The 21,702-nt window shown below is 38.4% G+C and overlaps 1 protein-coding gene across 1 annotated transcript; it reads right to left on the minus strand.

The window, feature by feature from the left end:
• Window positions 1-326: 326 nt before the first annotated feature.
• Window positions 327-20,345, minus strand: LOC132552616 (mucin-5AC-like). The gene is made up of 7 exons (XM_060216808.1): window positions 20,294-20,345; window positions 19,842-19,946; window positions 18,208-18,382; window positions 15,346-15,548; window positions 14,425-14,643; window positions 1,245-1,556; window positions 327-673 (listed from the first exon to the last, which is right to left on the minus strand). The coding sequence occupies exons 1-7, from the start codon at window positions 20,343-20,345 to the stop codon at window positions 327-329; spliced, it is 1,413 nt and encodes a 470-aa protein (XP_060072791.1).
• Between the last annotated feature and the right edge of the window lie 1,357 nt (window positions 20,346-21,702).

Below are 21,702 nucleotides of genomic sequence, written 5' to 3' on the forward strand. Positions count from 1 at the left end.
AAGCTTAAAGTTACAGTTTTAACCGCGAGTAGATGGTTTGTTCAATTTTTGGTCATAAGAATACCTATCGTAAATACAATTTTCCATTAAAATTCTTACATACCAATATAATTGTCCAAGTTATCAACAACAGAAATATTGTTGTGTACAAACGACTTTTGATGATTTCAAAAACGCCTGCTTCCGTTTCCCTGTACTTGGAATGATATCACATACTTAGCTCAATTATTAAGCATTAAGCAATGAAAAAGACCTATCACAATGTTTACGCCAGGGGAAACGTTAAGGAGCAGCATGTCCTATCAGGGGTGGAGACTCTTGGTAAATCACTCGATGGTGTTTATCTTCTTGTGGCTGCACACTGAATGGTAGAATACCTTCAATCCGTTCATAAACCTCGGAAGGTCAATCAGTACAACGGCACCGAACACAACTGCCAGCATCCCAGCACCTAGGTATCCGAGAGACTTCGCTGAAACCCGCTCATCTGGAATGCTTATTAGTTTTCGTTTCCATGACGACAGGTCTTTCTTCTCGACCGTCAGTTCTTTTTTAAGATTTTCTATTTGGGATTGTAGTTCCTCAGGTGATAATGACGTCATCAGGTTACTGTTGCAGAAACAATGGTAGCAGGAACTACTGGATGTTCCAGTGTACAGGTTAGTGACGGATTCTACAACGGAACAAGTGACACAGAAGGTAGATTGGCATGACCATCATAAAGTACAAAATAGGATATGACCAGGTGTTACATTAGAGTAAGCGTCTTCTGATTCATCAATGACTCGTGTAAGTATAGATCAGCGTAAGTGAAATGGTGTTTTCTCGATATATATTCATGCATTTGATCTCCAGGACACTAAGTATATAGAAAAAAATTACTTCAAATAATAAAATAACAAATTCAAAAGGGTTCACCAGTTATCATTTAGAAGAATTAGAATCACGTGTTCGTTGAACTGCAGTTAGATGAATTATGTACTTGTACTATTGAGACTTTGAATACGATTACCAAAAGTAAGGAAACCATGAAATGGAGTGTGATATTTTCTATAAATCTTATTATCAATGTATCCATGCTTTGCAATTTCATTCCATCCGCGATAGACCCCGTTGAAAATGACAACCTTTTGTTAAAAACATTGCATGCGGTTACATTAAATAAGGCTGATAGAGTTTTACCGTATATGTGTGAAAAAGATATCATTCATTGGTCTTTATACTGAAAAAGCGAGTACACCTACCGGTACTCTGGGCGTTTGATGTCAAATCCACAGTTGTTATGGTATTGCTAAGTTGGGGCGTGGGTGATGATGACGTTTCTGCAGTCGTGGTCATCATGCTAGTCTCCAAAACACTTGAAACAGACGACGCTGTACTTGAAGAGGATGAACTGGAAATGGCGGTAGTGGATACGACAGGGACAGCAGTGGTGGTCACCTCGGGAAGAGCGGTAGTGGTTGCCACAGGAACGACGGAGGGTACGCTCGAGAAACAAGGCTCACTGGTTACGTCGTGAGGGAATGTTACAGTTTTTGCTTCGGTAGATATGAGATCTAAAATGTCAGATACAAAATATTATCAAGGCAATTTCGTAGTAAAAAATTGCCAACTCATATATCATAAAAAAAACTTAATATAGATATAAAAATTAAAATGTGTTCTGTCAAGATGACGGCAAAAACAGCCATATTGGATTTCGGATAGATGCAAAATATTACAACACTAAATTCGGACCATTTCAGGTTAAGTGCAGGTAAGTTTTAGCTCTATCCTAGTGGTCAAGGAATTAAAACAGATATTGTCTCAGAGAAACTATGATTGCGCAATCATGTTACAAAATGGCCTCCGTGGCAGCTATCACAGAAACCAAGATTGCGCAATCATGTTACAAAATGGCCTCCATGGCAGCCATATTTAACTTTTGACGTGGACAGAAAAAAGAACTGTAGGCTTCTCTTCCCACCTGTTCTCAGTTCAATGACTCCATTAGAAATAGCAGAGAGAATCCTTAACATGTGGTTTTTAAACTGACGGCCAAGGCAGCTCACGACGACGGACGAAACACGTTATTTTCACCCTTTAGATCAGATGAGCTCTTTAGTTTGCATGTGTAAATTGGTTATACAAAGACAAAGCCTTTAAAAGAGTATAGTTTTTTCTAACTTGTGGTTATGCCTAAACAAAAAACACTCTGTACGTAAGTGTTTTTTTTAAGAATTACCGTCCTTATAAGAACGTACATAACACCATGGTGTGATGCGATCGTTGCCAATCTATATTTGATAACGACAAAATACGACTAAATTTAGCGATGCAGGAAAGTTTGTTTTTGGTTAATTTACAGAATAATTTACGTTTGAACAGAATATAATTTGCAACACGTATGTTGCTATTGCTTTAAATACTTTGGCTATGCAAATAAATAGTTACCAGATGAGTAGAATTTTCACTCTCGCGGGAATAGGACGAGACATACAATTCTGCATGTGGGTTTGTTACTTATTGTTTTTCCTCATGACAAAATGTAATTGAAAACTAAAATGTGAAATTCTGATAATCACGTTACATTTTATATACTCTAATCTTTAAGAATTGATCGGAGGTTGACCAATATGGTTTTAACTGACTTAGCAATTCGGAAATTGTCTTAACACTGCAACCCGAATTCTGTGTCACTTAACCCCGTGACTCCATAGCCTTAATCATGCCTTCATCTCTTTTCTCTGTACATTTTGTATATATTTGGAGAGACTAGGCATGATACCATTATTTTGGGGTTGTTTTTCGTTGATTTCTTGGATACATTTACTCCATGAATCTGTTTGTCCGCAAAAAGCATGGAATACGTATTGCCTGGAGATTTTGCAAATTTATCGATGATATCTGATGACAAAGGAAAATGTATTTTTAAGGAAAATCATGAAATTGGAGACCACGAAAATTGATAATTTTACAGTAAATACAAGTGGAAATAACATTATTTAGAATCTTACAGACCCTTCTCCTGTATAAACCACAATTTTCTTGGTTTAATTTTACCAATGACAGAAAAAAAAGACATACATTTTCTGCAAAATATTCAATATGCATGCTTAAACTGGTATACCTACCATCGGATTAACTCTCTGACACCCTAACCTCTAACTGGTATACCTACCATCGGATTAACTCTCTGACACCCTAACCTCTAACTGGTATACCTACCATCGGATTACCTCTCGGACACCCTAACCTCTAACTAGTATACCTACCATCGGATTACCTCTCTGACACCCTAACCTCTAAATGGTATACCTACCAACGGATTACCTCTCTAACACCCTAACCTCTAACTGGTATACCTACCACCGGATTACCTCTCTGACACCCTAACCTCTAACTGGTATACCTACCATCGGATTACCACTCTGACACCCTAACCTTTAACTGATATACCTACCATCGGATTAACTCTCTGACACCCTAACCTCTAACTTTATACCTACTATCGGAATACCTCTCTGACACCCTAACCTCTAACTGTCATATCTAAAACCGGATTACGTACCTGACACCCAAACCTCTAACTGGTATACCTACCATCGGATTGCCTCTCTAACATCCTAACCTCTAACTGTCATATCAAAAACCGGATTACGTACCTGACACCCAAACCTCTAACTGGTATGCCTACCACCGGATTACCTCTCTGACACCCTATTCTCTAACTGGTATATCTACCACCGGATTAGATTACCTCTCTAACACCCTAACCTCTAACTGGTATATCTACCATCGGATTGCCTCTTTGACACCCTAACCTCTAAATGGTATACCTACCAACGGATTACCTCTCTAACACCCTAACCTCTAACTGGTATCCCTACCACCGGATTACCTCTCTGACACCCTATTCTCTAACTGGTATACCTACCATCGGATTACCTCTCTGACACCCTAACCTCTAACTGATATACCTACCATCGGATTAACTCTCTGACACCCTAACCTCTAACTTTATACCTACCATCGGATTACCTCTCTGACACCCTAACCTCTAAATGTCATATCTAAAACCGGATTACGTACCTGACACCCAAAACCTCTAACTGGTGTACCTACCATCGGATTGCCTCTCTAACATCCTAACCTCTAACTGTCATATCTAAAACCGGATTTTGTACCTGACACCCAAACCTCTAACTGGTATATCTACCATCGGATTGCCTGTTTGTCACCCTAACCTCTAACTTGTATACCTACCATCGGATTAACTCTCTGACACCCTAACCTCTAACTGTATACCTACCATCGGATTACCTCTCTGACACCCTAACCTCTAACTGTCATATCTAAAACCGGATTACGTACCTGACACCCAAACCTCTAACTGGTATACCTACCATCGGATTGCCTCTCTAACATCCTAACCTCTAACTGTCATATCAAAAACCGGATTACGTACCTGACACCCAAACCTCTAACTGGTATGCCTACCACCGGATTATCTCTCTGACACCCTATTCTCTAACTGGTATATCTACCACCGGATTACCTCTCTAACACCCTAACCTCTAACTGGTATATCTACCATCGGATTGCCTCTTTGACACCCTAACCTCTAAATGGTATACCTACCAACGGATTACCTCTCTAACACCCTAACCTCTAACTGGTATGCCTACCACCGGATTACCTCTCTGACACCCTATTCTCTAACTGGTATACCTACCATCGGATTACCTCTCTGACACCCTAACCTCTAACTGATATACCTACCATCGGATTAACTCTCTGACACCCTAACCTCTAACTTTATACCTACCATCGGATTACCTCTCTGACACCCTAACCTCTAACTGTCATATCTAAATCCGGATTACGTACCTGACACCTAAAACCTCTAACTGGTGTACCTACCATCGGATTGCCTCTCTAACATCCTAACCTCTAACTGTCATATCTAAAACCGGATTTTGTACCTGACACCCAAACCTCTAACTGGTATATCTACCATCGGATTGCCTGTTTGTCACCCTAACCTCTAACTTGTATACCTACCATCGGATTAACTCTCTGACACCCTAACCTCTAACTGTATACCTACCATCGGATTACCTCTCTGACACCCTAACCTCTAACTGATATACCTACCGGATTACCTCTCTGACACCCTAACCTCTAACTGATATACCTACCGGATTACATCTCTGACACCCTAACCTCTAACTGTATACCTACCATCGGATTACCTCTCTGACACCCTAACCTCTAACTGATATACCTACCATCGGATTGCCTCTCTAACATCCTAACCTCTAACTGTCATATCTAAAACCGGATTACGTACCTGACACCCAAACCTCTAACTGGTATATCTACCATCGGATTGCCTGTTTGTCACCCTAACCTCTAACTTGTATATCTACCACCGGATTACCTCTCTAACACCCTAACCTCTAACTGGTATATCTACCATCGGATTACCTCTCTGACACCCTAACCTCTAACTTGTATATCTACCATCGGATTACCTCTCTGACACCCTAACCTCTAACTGATATACCTACCATCGGATTGCCTCTCTAACATCCTAACCTCTAACTGTCATATCTAAAACCGGATTACGTACCTGACACCCAAACCTCTAACTGGTATATCTACCATCGGATTGCCTGTTTGTCACCCTAACCTCTAACTTGTATATCTACCACCGGATTACCTCTCTAACACCCTAACCTCTAACTGGTATATCTACCATCGGATTACCTCTCTGACACACTAACCTCTAACTTGTATATCTACCATCGGATTACCTCTCTGACACCCTAACCTCTAACTGATATACCTACCATCGGATTGCCTCTCTAACATCCTAACCTCTAACTGTCATATCTAAAACCGGATTACGTACCTGACACCCAAACCTCTAACTGGTATATCTACCATCGTATTGCCTTTTTGTCACCCTAACCTCTAACTTGTATATCTACCACCGGATTACCTCTCTAACACCCTAACCTCTAAATGGTATATCTACCATCGGATTACCTCTCTGACACACTAACCTCTAACTTGTATATCTACCATCGGATTACCTCTCTGACACCCTAACCTCTAACTGGCATATCTACCATCGGATAACCATAGAGGTTCAGTAAAAGATATTGGGGCGAGGGCCAATTTATCACATCGATGACCCTTTTCATACATAAACAGACTGGTAGTTTTCTAATGAGTCCCATCAGTTTTCCTTTCAGCCAGATACAAATGGGATAAACTCTAATCTAATTGTTGTGTATTGAACGATTCAAACTCTGTGTTTTGTTTCTTTTCCAATAAATAATCTATGAAGCACTTAGCTGTCATTTAGTTAGCCTTTCAGATCTTTGATGCTTGACTATTTTTTTATATATATATTTGCTAGTGCGTCTGCCAAAGCGGTCCATTTTGTAAACATTCAGTATGGCAGAAACGCTTGAAATGCCATCCAAAAATAGCTCAAAACTGTACTCAAAATTCCTACGATGTAAGGGGAATAACTCTTATTATTGTCCTTTTTTTTCGAAAGACAAAGGAAGCAACTGTATTCAACATCATGACCGAAGCAGTGATTTTGTAAAGTAAAACACAGTTCATTTTCCGAAGCGGTTGACGTGGGCGGCACCATTAAATCAAAGTGATCCATTATAAAACCACCTAACGGGAGAGGGTGACCCACTGTAGAATCACCCTCTGACTGGCATAACTACCATCTAACTATCTGTATCTCCCTTACTCTATGACTGGTATACCTACCATCTAACTACCTGTATCCCCCTTACCCTTTGAATGGTATACTTACCATCTAACTACCTGTATCCCCCTTACCCTATGACTGGTATACCTACCATCTAACTACCTGTATCCCCCTTACCCTCTGACTGGTATACCTACCGTCTAACTATCTGTATCCCCCTTACCTTCTCACTAGCATACCTACCGTCTAACTATCTGTACCCCCCTTACCCTCTCACTAACATACCTACCATCTAACTATCTGTATCCCCCTTACCCTTTGAATGGTATACCTACCATCTAACTATGTGTATCCCTCTTACCCTTTGAATGGTATACCTACCATCTTACTTTTTGTATTCCCCCTAACCTTTGACCAGAAATAACTGTCTGGCACGTTTACCAAGTAATTTTTCATTCTTCCCTCTGACCGGTATGCTTACCATATACAATAACTACCTATTTGTTATTTTACCTTCTGATTGTTATTCCCACCACATAACTACCTACCTGACACCATTTCACTTATCCTACCACATAACTACCTACCTGACACCATTTCACTCATCCTACCACATAACTACCTACCTGACACCATTTCACTTATCCTACCACATAACTACCTACCTGACACCATTTCACTTATCCTACCACATAACTACCTACCTGACACCATTTCATTCTTTCCAGCAACATAACTATCTACCTGGCAGCATTTCATTTTCCCCACCACATAACTACCTACCTGACACCATTTCACTCTTTTCCATCAAATAACTTTTCCAACTACATAACTACCTACCTGACACCATTTCACGTTTCCCACCACATAACTACCTACCTGACACTATTTCACGTTTCCCACCACATAACTACCTAACTGAGACCATTTCAGTTTTCCTAGCACATAACTACCTAACTGAGACCATTTCACTCTTTTCCACCACATTACCACTTCCTTGACACCATTTCACTCCTGTCCAACACATAACTACCTACCTGAGACCATTTCACTCCTGTCCAACACATAACTACCTACCTGACACCATTTCACTCTTTTCCATCAAATAACTACCTACCTGACACCATTTCACTCTTGCCAACCACATAATTACCTACCTGATACCGTTTTTGCGCATGTCAGGCAGGTAATATTGACGTTTCAGGTACGTGCTCCGATATTTTCTGGTATTAATTGTATTCTTTGGATCCCTATTATGTGACATTTGGACAGAACATGCTTAATACCTCTCTAAACATCCTAGAGAAGGTAAATCTAGAGTTATCATGGGAAACAAACGCAAAGGTAAAAACTCATCCACAGGTGTAACTCCACCCGAGAAAGTACACGTTCAACAGATGGCTACATGTACCCCTACTCCTAACCCTATGTCGGCAGTAATTACGGACGCTCATGGTTCGCTTTACGGGCAGTGTGGTCAACAGAACATTTCAAGTAATTCAAATGAAAGATATTTTGATGTATATACCGGTCAGTACGTATCGACACCAATACCCGGTGATGTACCCGTATCGAGACTTGTAATGTCGCCCAGCATGTGCACTGTGTCTCAGAGTGAGCTGTATACACCAATAAGCCGTGACGGCCCACTACTATACGGACAACACACAAGTATGTCCCCTACACAACCTCCTCATCCTTTGCCGCCGCCTCCTCCGTATCCCCCGTCAATGATGCACCTATTCAATGACCTACAGGGAAGGCTGGCACAGCTAGACCAAATCCTACCGAAACTGGGCCTACTTGACCAGATAAACGAAAAAATGAACAGTTTTGAAATTTGTATCAGGAAACTTCAAAATGAAATAACTGAAGTAAAACAAATTGCGGAGCAAAACAAAAGTATTAACATCAAGCAAGAGGACCACCATCATAATTTAGAAGCACGTGTCTCTAACTTAGAGAAAAAAAATGAACATCTTATCAAAGAAAATTATGATCTCAATGAAAACTTTCTGAAGCTACAAACACATACGATGAAATATAACTTGTTATTCTGGGGAATTCCTGATAATGGCCATGCAGAAAACACCGAAAATACTCTTAAGGACTTCATACGTGATACGCTTGAGGTTGCTGATGCTGGGAATATCCCGTTTGACAATGTGCACCGTCTGAAACCTAGCAATGATGGAAAACCACGTGGTATCATTGCCAAGTTCGGTCATTATAGTGATCTGGAGCGAGTCTTGAAATCGGTACCTGTGAAACCGCGTGATAAACCGGACATTACCGTACAGAGACAATTCCCTCCGGAAATAGCGCGCCGGCGGGGGGGGGGGGGTTTATGAGAGAACAGAAACGTCACCACAACAAAGCTGTAATAAACTATGACACGTTATATGTCAATGGGGAACCCTATAGAGGCAATCCTCCCATAAATCCGTCAAACGGGGCACCTCCTGATCAGAGGGATCGTATCTAGGACCACGCGACAAGAGGTACGTCAGTACCGGACCTGAAAGTTACCTTCTTCAATGTGTAGCGACGCGTGGGTCGCTTCGTGTCGTTTTCCGGAATTTAGTACAACCCTGTCCGAGGAAGCGAGGAACTCTGGGAGAAAAAGTGACGTCACAGCCTCTTCCTTTGGAGGCCAAGATACGATAGGTCGGTATTGAAATTCGGGCAGGGTAATCTGTTAGATTTTTGTGTTGTCAGCGCCCATCTCTTCCCTAAAATGTTATAAAATGGTTTACTAAACATCAGTTGCCACCTACAACCCGATAGGTTTGATTTCCGACCGTGTATTTTGGTATATTTTTCGATTTATGCGGACTTAAGTTTTGGCTGGAACCTCGTTTCGTGATTGAGGGGAACGTTCGCTAGCTGTTGAAATTTTGTTAAATAGTGGATAATTCGAGAATGGGTATTCTCGGGGAGTAGTTTTCTCTCGTTCGGTGAGGCTAATTTTGTGTGCCCCCCTCGCCAAGACGAACGTAGGAGAAGGCGGTAGTGTTGAGTTGGACCTTGTAAATTTGGAGTCGGTCACGTGGCGGAGATTTGTCCGTTCGGCGAGGTCTGAGACTCGCTCCGAGGAACGGTGTCGGATTCCGTGGGCCGAGAGTTGATTTAGCTAGAGAATTTCGACAACCACGACATTGGTTCCTGCCTGGTAGTTAGTTTAGGTAAAAGTTTGTTTATTTCAGGTGGCTTCTGTACATTGTTAAGGTTAATTAAAAACACTCACTGAGCCGGTTAAATGTCTTTCATGCTAAACTTTACTCTTGTAAAATATATAATAAATTGTTGAATCTGTTTAATTCTTCTCGTCATTATTGCCAGTACTTGGTCGAAATTTGTTTGTGAAATCTGCAAGCGAAAGCGGCAGTCGAACCCATTGGGCACTTTTATTATTGTAACTACAGAGGTGACGTCCGCGGTGCGGCCACTAGCGGGTCGCGAGACGTCGTTCGTTAATTGTGTAGCGACGCGTGGGTCGCTTCGTGTCGTTTTCCGGAATTTAGTACAACCCTGTCCGAGGAAGCGAGGGACTCTGGGAGAAAAAGTGACGTCACAGCCTCTTACTTTGGAGGCCAAGATACGATAGGTCGGTATTGAAATTCGGGCAGGGTAATCTGTTAGATTTTTGTGTTGTCAGCGCCCATCTCTTCCCTAAAATGTTATAAAATGGTTTACTAAACATCAGTGGCCTAAGATCCAAACTTCTTCTACCTGAATTTAATGACATCATAACGTCACATGACGTCACTGTGTTAGTCGAAACAAAGACTGACGATTTTGACATTATCGATTTACCACCAGGGTATGACTACGTAATCAAGAACAGGTCAAAGGTCAAAAATAAGTCGGAAGGAATAATTATTATCTATAAAGACAAGTATAAGTCATTACTAATATTTCCCCAAACGTTATCTGAGTTTGTTCAGTGGGTAGAGATACGGGTATGTCGTAATTCTCCCGCCTTACTGCTAGGCTGTATTTATATCCCACCGGAAGCATCCAGATATGCCTCTGATGAAGCATTTTCAGAAATTCAAGATGAAATGATTAGTTTGATGAAGAATGATACAAAGATTATGCTTGTAGGTGATTTTAATGCCAGGACAAATTGTTATGATGATTATGTTGTACCAGATGATAATCTGGCGGAATTGATGAATTTAATAGATACTGATGAGTTATATAATGAACTATATGACTATAAGGTACTTTCTCACCTAGGGGTCCCATTGCAAAGGGCCAGCCAGGATATAGCAAGGCCAAATACATATGGCCTTAAGTTGTTAGAATTCTGTAAAAATAGTAATCTATATATCGCCAATGGCAGAGTTGGTAATGACAGATATATCGGAAAGAATACGTGTAAAAATGTAAGTCTCGTTGACTATTTGATTGTATCTTCAAATGTTTTCTCCTTCTTGAGTCACTTTGATGTACTTGACTTTGACCCTTTAATTTCAGACGTACATAACAGAATAATATTTTCTATAAATATGTCTGAAAATGTTACAGAGAAACCACTTGTAATTACAGAGAAAACTGGAAAATGGGTGAACGATAAAAAGGGTGATTTTATAGCGGATCTTAGATCTGATAACGAAGGGAAGCTACAAGCGATAAACACGATCATTGATGCTATGTTAGATTCAGATATTGAAATCTCCAAACAAGATGTAAATGATGTGGTAAATGATATTGCTAATCTGTTTGCGAAAATTTCAAGGGACGTCCTTGGAACCCAAAAGGTCAAGAGTAAAACTATTGTTAGCAGTAATAATATTAAAGACAAACCGTGGTTTACCCGTGATTGTGCTAGTAAGCGTAAAGAGTTTCACGAAGCAAAGAAAACTTACAGGAATTTGAAAAATAATGTGAACCGAAAAAAAGTTACGTAAAAAGAGTAGAGAATATAGAAAGTCGTTAAACAATAATTATAAAAAAATTCAAAAGGGAATTGAAGATGAGATGAGAAATGCTTCCAAGTTCGACCCAAAACTACTCTGGAACATTGTAAATAAAGTTGATAATAGGAAAAAAAAACAACAAAAAATTGATTTGTCGATCGATGAGCTATACGCATATTTTAAAAAGTTAAATAGTGATAACGACAAAGATGAGGAATTTATTATTCCAGACATGAGGGGAAGTTTATACGACGATATACTAAATAGTAGAATTACCTCTGAAGAAGTAACTACAGCTGTAAAAAAATTAAGTAATAACAAGGCAAGTGGCATTGATAACATAATTAACGAATATATAAAGAGTTCTATTGATATCATGTTACCTACTTATGTAAACCTTTTTAACATCATATTAGACACTGGAATAATACCAGAAAGCTGGAACACCGCAATAATTATCCCAATATATAAAAATAAGGGATACAAGAATGACTTAAATAATTACAGGGCGATAACGCTAGTATCTTGTCTTGGAAAAGTCTTCACATCAGTACTAAATACTAGGTTATACGAATTATCTGACCAGATCGGCCTCATTATTAATGCCAAGGCAGGTTTTAGAAAAGGGCATTCAACAACTGATAACATATTTATCTTACATCTACTTATATCATTATACTTATCGTCTGGAAAAAAATTGTATTGTGCATTTATTGACTTTAAGAAAGCATTCGACTCAGTATGGCGTGTAGGATTGTGGAGGAAATTGCTTAAAAATAACATTACTGGTAAAATACTTAAAGTGTTATATAATTTATATTCAAACACGAAATCTTGTGTTAGAAATGGTAGTGATATGTCACAGATGTTTGCTTCTAATGTCGGATTGAAACAAGGAGAAAATTGTTCACCATTTTTGTTTGCCCTGTATCTTAATGATTTGGAGGATTTTTTATCAGAAAAAAATGTCGACTATTTGTTGAAACTAAATGAATTATGTTGGGATAATATTGGTGTTTTTATAAAATTGTTTGTTATTTTATATGCTGATGATACGGTGTTAATATCTAAAACACCAGAGGGTCTGCAAGCTATGTTAAATCATTTCCAACAGTACTGCCAAAATTGGAAATTAGGAGTGAACACCGAGAAAACTAAAATTGTCATTTTTGCTAAAAGAAAGAATAAATCTAGAAATAGTTTTTTACTTTACAATAACGAACGTGATATACAAAGCTCGTTCCCTACCTAAGAGTTCTTTTTAATTACAATGGTAGTTTTGCCGCGGCAAAAAAAAAACGCTTGTCTGAGCAAGCTCGAAAAGCCCTGTTTGTAGTATACCAAAAAATAAGAAATATTGATTTACCGCTTGATTTGAAATTGAAATTATTTGATGCATTGGTATCCCCGATTTTATTATATTCAAGTGAAATATGGGGATATAAGAACTGTTATCTTATTGAAAAGATACATTTACAATTTTGTAAGAGAATTTTGGGGTTGAAGAAAAGTACAACCAATTTTATGGTCTATGGAGAAATCGGAAGATATTCTATTACTATAGATATTAAATTAAGAATGGTTAAATATTGGTACTCACTAATCCTGAATGAGAATAAATTATCAAGTTGCATGTATGAATTGATGTATTCACTCAACGAAACAGGCCAAATAGAATTCAAATGGATAAACTGCATCAAAAATATTTTAAACAGTGTTGGATTAGGTCATGTATGGATGTTTCAGAAAACTTGTTTACCACATATCAATTTTTTAAAATCTGAAGTTGCTCAGAGACTGAAGGACCAGTTTGTCCAATCTTGGTTTGACGAAATGGAAAAATCGCCCAGAGGACAAGTATATAGTATTTTCAAAAATGAATTTGGTATTGAAGACTATTTATTACGGTTGAATAAAAAGATGCAGAATTTATCTGTAAATTCAGAACAGCAAATATTAAATTACCGGTAGAATTAGGTAGATGGAGAGGGATACAACATCTTGATCGAGTATGTCCCATGTGTAATAATGGTATTGGAGATGAGTTTCATTTTTTATTTTTGTGTAATAATGATGAAGTAAAACAGCTAAGACTGAAGTATATCCCGGGATACTACTGTAAATATCCTAACCGATACAAAATGAAAGGGATGTTCACAGTCTTTAACAAAAAGTTATTGATGAATGTAAGCATGTTTATCCAACGATTGTCATACATTTTATAATGCGACTGCGTTAATTGTTAGCATTGATTGTCCTAGATATTAAAATGTTTGAGCTGCTTACAATGTATGTTTTCGGAAAATCAACAAATGTTTATAACTATGGCTGCCTGTCATGTACTAAAAATGTTTCAACATGTATGACCTCTTGTCACACATTGTTGTTGTCTGAGAGAAATAAAAATCTTGAAATCTTGAAACTTTTCCCAACACATAGCTATTACCTGAGACCATTTCACTTTTCCAACTACATAACTACCTACCTGACAGCATTTCACTCTTGGTCACCACAAAACTACCTATTTGACACCATCTCACTCTTTTCCACCACATAACTACCTACCTGACACCATTTCACTTTTTTCCACCGAAAAAACTTCCTTTCTGACACCATATCACTCTAACCTCTAACTAATTTACTACAATTTATTTACTAGTTTGTGACCAAACGATGAGGAACTGAAAGACACATAGTCTAAATTTCTACTTTTCAAAAGCCTTTAACAAAACTGAAATTTAATTTAGTTTTTTCTCTGTAACGTTAGGTTATACATACCCTTCATGTACTTTAGTTCAGCGCCTTTAGAAAAAACCGCTGATAACTGAAACGTCGCTAGTCGACAAACATCATTTGTTAGATCGTGTGTATATCCTACACAATTTCGTTCTGAACATTTCCTAGCACAGTCTGTAGGTGCAGTGATTCCTCCGTAACTAGCATCTGTAAATGCGACATCCTTCATTGCGCTCACTGTTGTATAGCACGTTGTAAGATCTACAATGATCCAAACACGGACTATTAAGAATCCTTATGATGAGCAGAGAAGTTTACCTTTTAACTCTGAAGTAGGTAAGGCACATGTATTTTTGCATATGATGGTGAATATACAAAAATAACAAATAGAATTCCGGATGATTACGGTGAAGGTGATTAATTGGTTGGTTGGTTGATTGGATGACGATGATGATGATGATGATGATGATGATGATGATGATGACGATGATGATGATGATGATGATGATGATGATGATGATTAATTGAAATTATAATTAATAGGATAATTCATTCTGACGACGACAACGTTGATGATGATCATACAAGTATTGTTTTTGTCGTTTTATAATAAGATGTAAAAATCTGAAAAATAAAAGAAAAAATCCGGATTCATTTAGTTACTTTTGATCAAAGTTTTTTTAATTAGTCTGTACACTTGTGAACGTTTTCATCCGTTACTTTTTCCTTTCAAGCTAACACATGTACATCGATGTGTAATACCAGAATGTACACTAAGTAATAATAAAATGAGCTTACTATTCAAGTGATAATGATATGTCTTAAACAAAGCAATATTCTTCGTTATTTCGAAATTCCTTGTATGTACACATGAAACAACAATATATATATATATATATCAATTTAATAAACGTTATTTCAGTCGATTTCTTCATCCTCTTGTACGTCTTCAATTCCACTTACCATAAGATTTTGCTTTGCAAATGAACATCTTAGAAGCGGAGCATGCGTCATGCGTTAATGTAGTAGCTTCGTTATCGAACACAAAACATGCAGAAGATGGAGCGGCAGATGCCGGGCTGTATGTGTTGGCCTGACTGGTACAGTCATCATGCCAACGAGGGACATCGCCGTCCAGTTGCTGCATACCGATCCAGAGAGTAGACCTGCGAGAAAAAAGCAAAAATAACTGAAAAGATTTATAGCCAGTGCCATGAGGTGTCGCTGTTAGGAAGTAGAGTCGAACCTCGTTATCTCGAACTTGTATAACTCGAAGACCCTGTTTAATTCAAAGCATTTCGTTGGTTCCTGCCTAACTTTACACGAAACAATAGAACTCACTTATACCGAATTATCTCGAAGTTCCCCATGGTCTCGCCGAGTTCGCGATAACGCGGTTGGACAGCATAAACATAACTAGAGTCCTGATAACTCACTGAAAGAATTTATATACAGATGCTATTGCAATAACGAAAATGTTACCGCATCATTGCAGTTGTATTTTGTTTATAGGTAACGTGTTCACTATGACTTCCAATACTGTAAATATGTTGTTGCAAGAACGAAAATATACATTGATGTTCCTACATTTCAGGTCTGTATGTAACTTAAATTTGAAACTTGTCTTTCATTTTTACATTACAATAATGCATTGTAAACTCCGAAGTTTGCTGTGCAGTTGTGTATGTACAGTGAATGTACGTCGTAGTTTCTGGGAGACTTGAAATGTGAGTATCAACATCCGTGACTCACGACTTGAAAACTAGCAATATGATAATTTCTCATTATGCTTATACCATTTTGATAACAAATGTAGGAGCAAATGACTTCTGATGCAATGGAGACTGAGAAAAGGGTAGTTTTATCGAGAGACCAAAACTGATTGTATCGCTGATCTGTACTGTCAAAATGCCCTTGAGAGCAAGATCTCGTAGAACTCTCAGTCATAGATATTAAAACAGGAGTTCATCTGGGACCATGTTTGTATCGCAATACCGACGTCAATCTCTAACGTCCATGTATCAAAACGAAGATGCTGTGGAACAACTTGGATCTTGCCAGTTGCCGGAAAGATAGCATACCGAAATATTCGTATTTCTACTATTATTTAAAACGAAATTCACCTTTTCGTAAAATGTCCTTCAAATGACATTGTTAGATTAATTTATATTGATAAAATTAATGAATCAAGGAAATGACAAGAATACCGAACAATATCCATCAACTTGCAATGACTTGTCACTAACTACTACCATGCAACTGAATGTTAATTTTTTATCTGAGTGAATCACCGACATTTTTTTCTGAATAGATTCAGTAACATTAAATTTATAAAATTAACGTTTTAATCAGAATTATTCACAATGACATTCTGTATAATTTTAAATTAATATTTCTAAAACTATCTTGTTGTAGATATATTGAGGATATGTGAAGTCACCTTTAAAATATATACTCAACAAAAAAAGACAATTTGCCAGTTGGTAAGTCGTTTAAACCAAACTGGGCCAACATTCGAACGTCCCTGAAGTGGTCGGCCCTGTAAAACGACCGCCAGGGATGTCCGTCGTATACGATTGATACACTTGCGCAATCGATTCGTAACCGCAGTAGAGACTACAATGACATTGTTTGGGCGTCGTGTGTCTCCCCAAACAGTCCGCAACAGGTTGAGGGCCTACCAATTGAAAGCGCGACGTCCCTACACTGGACCCAATTTGTTGCAACGTCACCGTAATAATCGGCGTAACTGGACCCGTGTTCACCGTCGTTGGGCCTTACGACAATGGAACAATGTTCTGTTTTCAGATGAGTCCAGGTTTTGTCTGCAACACGGTGACGGAAGGCGCAGAGTGTGGAGGCGACGAGGGGAGCGTTTTGCGAACTGCTGCGTCGCAGAACGGGCCGCTTTGGCGGCGGAAGTGTAATAGTTTGGGGTGGTATTTTAGGTGGGACTCGTACCAGGCTTGTTGTGTTAAATGGCAATTTAACCGGCATTCGATATCGGGACGACATTTTAAGACCAGTGGTTCTGCCATTCTTAAGACGCCATGGCGTTGGCGCCATTTTTCAACAGGATAACGCACCAGCGCACACCAGTCGCGTCAGAAGAACTTTCTTGTAGCAGAATAACGTATAGGTGTTAGATTGGCCATCTAAATCACCTGATTTGTCACCGATTGAGCATGTCTGGGACGTTCTTGGGCGACGCGTGAGAGAACGTCAAAATCAGGCGTCAAACTTGCAGGAGCTGGCCCAAGCCTTGATCGCTGAATGGAACAGCATCTCTCCTCGAATTATCCGCCGGTTTACGAGTTCCATGCGACGACGCTGCAATGCTATTTACTTCGCAAACGGTGGCCATACCCGTTACTAATGGTGTTACCTTTGAAATTGACTCCAACGTCCTTTACAGTCGAATAAAATCAACTGAACGCAAAGTTTTATAACAAACCATGACTGCAGTTTTATCAGAATTGATCAATTACTTTATCCGTACATGATTGGTAAGGATTTATGAAGGGGTTAATTAATTAATCACAGAATAAAGTAGTGTTACCTTTCTTTTTTTTTGTTTAGTATATTCAAACACGAGAATCTACAGTTTGGTAACAAAGAAAGGTGCTTGAAATGGATAATTTGGCAAATTTTTGGGTATTGAAAAAAAGTTACTCATTGGGCTATGTTAGGTAACTTGAACAATTCATTTTGTCATATCTCATCGATGTATGACTAGATATAAAAAAAGTATGAAAGATCATGCATTTTTGGGAGTGAAACAGATGATTGACAAGGATATATTTGAATATGTATTTTGTTACTTACTCGAGTAGTGAGGGCGAGGCAGAACCTAAAGAGGACATGAAGTATGATGTCAGATAGGAGTGCTCTGCAGAGTCTGATATTCTTAGCAAATCATGTCCTTCTTCACTGCAGATTTGTCTGGCATCTGCCCAGTTCATAGGGTTCTTGTAAACTTTGTATAGACACCATGTCATATCTGCAACAAATTTATCTATGCTATTACAGGTGACACGTAGCTATAATCCTCCAAACATACTATGGGTTCGTTCAACAGTATCATTTCCTTTGCAAGATGACTTTTCATGAGCATTAAAGAACATTGTCATTGTAAAATAACCCTTACACCCCTTATTTTCTTCCTTTCTCCTTTCTCTTTTTTATTTCTTTTTCTTTTTTAGATTGAACAAGAACAAACATGAAATGTGTTTGACATATGTACTAAGAGTCACTGTTCAATCTAAAATCAAACTCTATTTTACATATCGATCTGCTTAAAAGTCCATTTTGGTTTTCGTTGCTCAAAAAACCAAAGGACAAATTTGTAACCACATCCTGTGCAGTTAGATGTTGTGTACATGGAATACTCACCTACACATACTGCTCCGTCAGCGATTTGTAAATCCTTGCATACCTGACATTTAGCGAACTGCAAAACTACATATGAAATTTGATGTTAGCGATTACAAAAATATAGAAAAATACATTATCCCGAATTAATGGTCGTTTGACAATGTATTCAGTACCTCATCTTGATGAAAAGTTAGTAATAATATGCAAAAAGTATTTCCATGTAAATTCAAAACCCCACAACAGAACTTAAAGCGGAAAGCGAAAAAAGCCAGAAAGATTAAAAGATAAAAATGAAGAAAGACTTACAGCGTGTGTTCGCATTAGTCACAGTTATGTCACAATTTTCATTTCGTTATCTACATTTACTTAAAGTATTTCATTATCTTATTAAGCCTCTATATGGCATTTGCCGAGTTACCAGTGCTTTATGGCATTTATAGACTCAACAAATAGTATTTCATTCATAACTAACATGTTTTAATTCGAAACTATTTCCAGATATCAACAGGAAGCGACCTAGTAGAATCGTATTGTTATGCTCTTACTACCGAGAGAGAAAACAAAAACTAGAAACCAAAAGACTGTGTGTGACAAGGCGAGCAAAAGAAGAGGAAAGCAAACATTGCACGGACAACCTTCAGAAGATGAAAAGATCGTATCAAGTGTTCCGGAAGAATGAGCATATGACCAGGATAAAACGGAATTCATTGTTCATGGAAAAGCGGGTGAATGCTATTGCAAAAAGCTGTAACTGCCAACTTCGGAATATTGGACGTTTTCGGCAGTTCATCACTACGGATGCATATAAGACACTGTTACATTCACTTGTGACTTCTCGTCTGGGCTATGGGAACGCCCTTTTCTATGGAATCTCTGACTCCGCAACTAGGCGCCTGCAGAAAGTCCAGAACACTGCTGCGCGTCTGGTTTCCAGTACTAATAAACGTGAGCACATTATACCCGTACTACATTCCTTACATTGGTTACCTGTGCATTAAAGTTCACAGTACAAGATTCTGATGCACACCTACAAAGCAATCGATGGAACAGCTTCTGGTTATCTAACAGAGCTCGTCACTCCTTACCAACCTTTACGTTCATTACGGCCAGAGGCTGAGTCCCTGCTTTGTGTGCATAAGTCGCGTACTGTGACTTATGGTGACCGATGTTTTGGGAAGGTTGCCGCCACACTGTGGAATAACCTATCATCACAAATCAGGACAGCAACAACACTCGCCACTTTAAAAAAGGGTGTTAAGATCCGTCTGTTCAGGTTTCCTTTTTTATACTAGTAAATTTTGCTACATGTTCATACATGTGGTGTTTTTCTGGTGATCATGCGGACACAATGATCAGCGTATCATACATAAGTGTCGATGTGTAATGTATTATTGATACCATGACTGAAATTTTACATGCACTGTAAAGTGCCTTAGAGTAATTTTTATATAGGGCGCAATATAAATGTTGTATATTTTTTATTATTATCATCAATGTTGAAGAAACGCGATGATAAATCTAAGAAGACAAGACATACCTGATAGAATCAAGACGACTGTCTTATGGTAGTTGCTGTGGGAGTTGTACATCTGAAATACAAAACAAAAACATCAGTAATTTATGTGTCAGCATCAAAAACCATTAGATTTATTGAGGTATGGGGTGTGTCTCCATATATCAAATTCAAACTTTTATTTTCCTCCAATTTCGATTTTCCATGGTCGACTGCTGGATCTCAACACGTCGATACAGAACATAATTGACGAATAAAATTCTGTCCTTTCAGGACAGTGATGCCAAAGACTTAATTGTGGGAAACTAAGACTTCAGGGTCAATATCATGAACACGTTAGATACATAACAAACTATGACTGTCGGTAATGTACGTTTTACAAAGCCAGAACACAGAATGATGTCAGTAACGATGGTGATGACGAACATAATGAGCGCTGAAGACCCAATCTGTTATTTTCGTGACAAATCGTATTCATGTTTGTTACTGTTACATGCTCCTGCTCGTTAAATACTTGTTAAACAATATCGTCCCATTATCGACTTAATGTCAAGCTGCGTTTTATATCTGTGATACATATGATTGAATTATGAATGAAATGACAACCCATCAAGATCCCACACCCCCAACCATGCCACTCTTTTCTTGAAACCTTCTCTGTCGTTTTCATTAATTTTGCATTGTATAGAAAGGAATGAAGACATATTGCCTTCAGAAAATCTGCCATGCTGAACTGTTTGTCAGTGTCTGCAACTCGTCTTGGCAGCTGGTTTGTGCGATTCCCAGCATGAAAGTAATAGGAAACGGATTAATATAAGAATGGTCGGGTGCCGCAACACGCTCTCGCCTTTCAGCCAGACGTCCGGGGTTCGATTCCTAAAACGGACGTAAAAAGGTACGGGGTCACCTGCCCGACCTGGTTTGTTTTCCTCAGGAACTCCGGTTTCCTCCCATTGTTAGACCCTCATACAACCTCTATCATGCTTCCATCAGGGCCAACAAGAATAATTATTATAAGTTGGAAAAAATTGTTTCGCAAAGGTTATGAAAAAAATCAAGTTTATTGAAAAATAAGTTCGCTGATACTTGCTTTTCCCAACCAAGTTTCTAAATTGATATATTAAAAATGGATATTTCTATGACGTCTTCTGACTATAAAACGTTTATTTATGTTTTCGTGTGTGGATAATTACCGCACACTGGATTTTTCCTTTGAATTAGTTAAATCCCTTACGCCAGTTAATGTTACAAGCTTATCCCTTTGGGAATGGTTAGTTAAACAACGAGTCAATAATGAAAATCCACACTAGGTCAACGTGTAGTACTAATTTTATGCTAATTTACTGAAAACATCCTTATTTTCACCAATAAGCATAACAAATGTTTTATTTTTAATTATAGAACTTTGCTTTATAACGAATGTTCCCTGTTTA

This window comes from Ylistrum balloti, unplaced genomic scaffold (assembly GCF_031769215.1).
Source record: "Ylistrum balloti isolate Yb309-2 unplaced genomic scaffold, AGI_CSIRO_Ybal_v1 Utg369632, whole genome shotgun sequence".
Lineage (NCBI taxonomy): Eukaryota > Metazoa > Mollusca > Bivalvia > Pectinida > Pectinidae > Ylistrum > Ylistrum balloti.